Source organism: Labrus mixtus, chromosome 8 (genome assembly GCF_963584025.1).
Source record: "Labrus mixtus chromosome 8, fLabMix1.1, whole genome shotgun sequence".
In the NCBI taxonomy this organism is placed as follows: domain Eukaryota; kingdom Metazoa; phylum Chordata; class Actinopteri; order Labriformes; family Labridae; genus Labrus; species Labrus mixtus.
Window position 1 is genome coordinate 27,917,203 of NC_083619.1, and position 2,304 is coordinate 27,919,506.

Here is a 2,304-nt window from a genome sequence, read left to right on the forward strand (position 1 = left end):
TTTCCTTCTTTCTTTCTTTGTTTCTCCTTACATGGCTGAGCTCTGCAAAGCGTCCAGACGGCATGAGAAACGTGACACTATGATACTCTGCAGGCTGAGAGTGAGTCTGCAGCAATGTGACATATCAATCTGAAAAAGAAAAAGGAGGAGGAGGAGGAGGAGGAGGAGGAGGAGGAGGAGGGCTAATGAGAAAATCAATAACAAGTCTGCTGTTCAGTATCTGGCAAAAAAGAAGCCGACATGTGTTTGTGGAGTTATTGGAGAGAAGCTGGATTTGAACAGAAATCCTTCGCCCCCCCCACAAGCTGCAGGGTGTCATGTGAAAGCTGTGTCCCGCTAACAGCTGCACATAATCTCAGCAGCATGCATGCACGGTGCTCAAGCGGGAATTTCCAAACTGATCATGCAAAAAAAGTAAAGCTCCTTAATGACGACCTGAAGAGATATATACGACTACAGCGCGCTCCTCTGATATTCCCACTGGGGGGCTTTAACGTCTCTCTGGAGCTCAATAGAGACTTCTTAAGTGTACTTTATGGGGCTGTTTATCTGCCATGATGGAAAGGATCCGAGTCCGCTGATCAATAAAAGCTGCTTAAATAACCAATTCAGCGTCAAATCTGCTAAATATTCAGAGTTTGGAGGTTTTCATTTGCTGTTTTATCATTTTATCTGAATACACGTGCCTCAGTTTTTCTAAGGCCAAGTTTATGTTTTCTGATTTGGAGGACTCTGACTTTTTTTTGTAGGTTTGCAATTAGCAAAAAGAGGGTTAGAGGTGCTCATTTGGGCTCCTAACAAGGAGATGTATTAGCAATGACTCAACGACAGTCTTTGATGGATCACAACAACAACAAAAAATCCTGAGAAGTTTTGTGATTTTGTCCAGTGTAATGTTTGTAGGTTTGAGTTCTGCATTGCATTGTAAAATCAGATGTGAAAAAAAAAAGACTTCATAATGTGTCTCTAATGATGTTCTTAGAGACACACTGTGCAAAAGCTGCAGAGAACATCCAAATGTGCAACTGCAACATGACTCGCAGGTAACTTTTTCTTTCCGTTATCTCAACCTGAAGAGTCTTGAAGCTTAATTAGTTTCACTATCTCCAAAGATATACAAATAGAAAAAAGAGTAAACTACAGCAGTACTTCCAAAACACGCCACATCTCCTGCATCCAAATCCCAGCTTCATAAAGCAGAGCAGGCAATGTGGCAGCATGTGTGTGAGTGTGTGTTTGACATGGAGACACACACTTGAACTTGTGCTGCTTGCAGAACCACCAGCACTCTCTCGTCGCAGCTCACACTCTGAGCCGGCTCGTCCGACCAGCAGAGGCCGAGCAGCAGCGACACAGACACCCGCAGGCAGCAGCGGGAGCTCCAAAACGAGGAAATCCAAGTCTACTCACCCTCCGATAACTCCAGCTCCAGCTCGGCCAGTCTGGCCCGCACCTCCGCAGGAAGCGGCACCGGGTCCCGGTCCGCCATTCCGCCGCAAGAAACCGACTTAAATCTCTGTTTCCCGTCTGTTTCCTCCTCTCTCCTCTCTCCAGGCTTCTCCTCAACCCCCAGAAATATCCAAAGTCGGTCAGACTGTATCCGTGTGTGTCGCACTGTGTGCGGCAGCGACGCTCTGAGCTCCCCGCTAACCTGCGCCAAGCTCTCCGAAGTGAGACAATTCTGCATCCGGTGTTTGAGTAAGAAAATAAAAGCATCCTCATAGTGACGGAAGCAGAAACGTCACACGTAGCTGTATCTGATTTTTAATTGTATGAAGATGATGTCTTCTTCTAAGTTATCACCTTTTTTTCTTCTTCTTCATCTTCTCTTCCTCCCTTTATATTCTTCTCCCAGATCTTTTTATTTCTTCTCATTCTTTTTCTCCATCCTCCTTTTTCTTCTTCTCCGTTTTCTTCTCACCCTCCTGATTCTCCTGCTTCTTCTTCTTCTGTCTTCATCTTTGTCATCTTCTTTGTCTCCTTGTTATCCTCCTCTTCCCCCTCACCATTCTTTTTCTCCTCCTCTCCCCTCTCCTCCTTGTTTTCTTCCTCTTCTTTTTCTTCTCACAATCCTGCTTCTCGTCATCCTCCTTTTTTCTTCTTCTCCACGGTATTCTTCTTGTTTGTCTTCATCTTTGTCATCTTCTTCCCCTTCTCGTCATCTGTTTTCTTCTCACCCTCCTGCTTCTCCTCATCCTCCTTTTTCTTCTTCTCCGTTTTCTTCTCACCCTCCTGATTCTCCTGCTTCTTCTTCTTCTATGTCTTCATCTCTGTCATCTTCTTTGTCTCCTTGTTATCCTCCTC

At 45.0% G+C, this 2,304-nt stretch overlaps 1 protein-coding gene across 4 annotated transcripts in view; it reads right to left on the reverse strand.

The window, feature by feature from the left end:
• Positions 1 to 1,676, reverse strand: part of LOC132978366 (disco-interacting protein 2 homolog C) — a 158,892-nt gene extending 157,216 nt beyond the window's left edge. For 3 of the 4 annotated variants that reach the window (XM_061043505.1, XM_061043506.1, XM_061043504.1), the window contains exon 1: positions 1,411 to 1,676. In XM_061043505.1, the coding sequence (XP_060899488.1) occupies positions 1,411 to 1,489 (79 nt within the window). In that variant the 5' untranslated portion in view covers positions 1,490 to 1,676. The remainder of the gene's footprint in view (positions 1 to 1,410) is intronic. The other variant, XM_061043507.1, reaches the window with a different exon arrangement.
• Between the last annotated feature and the right edge of the window lie 628 nt (positions 1,677 to 2,304).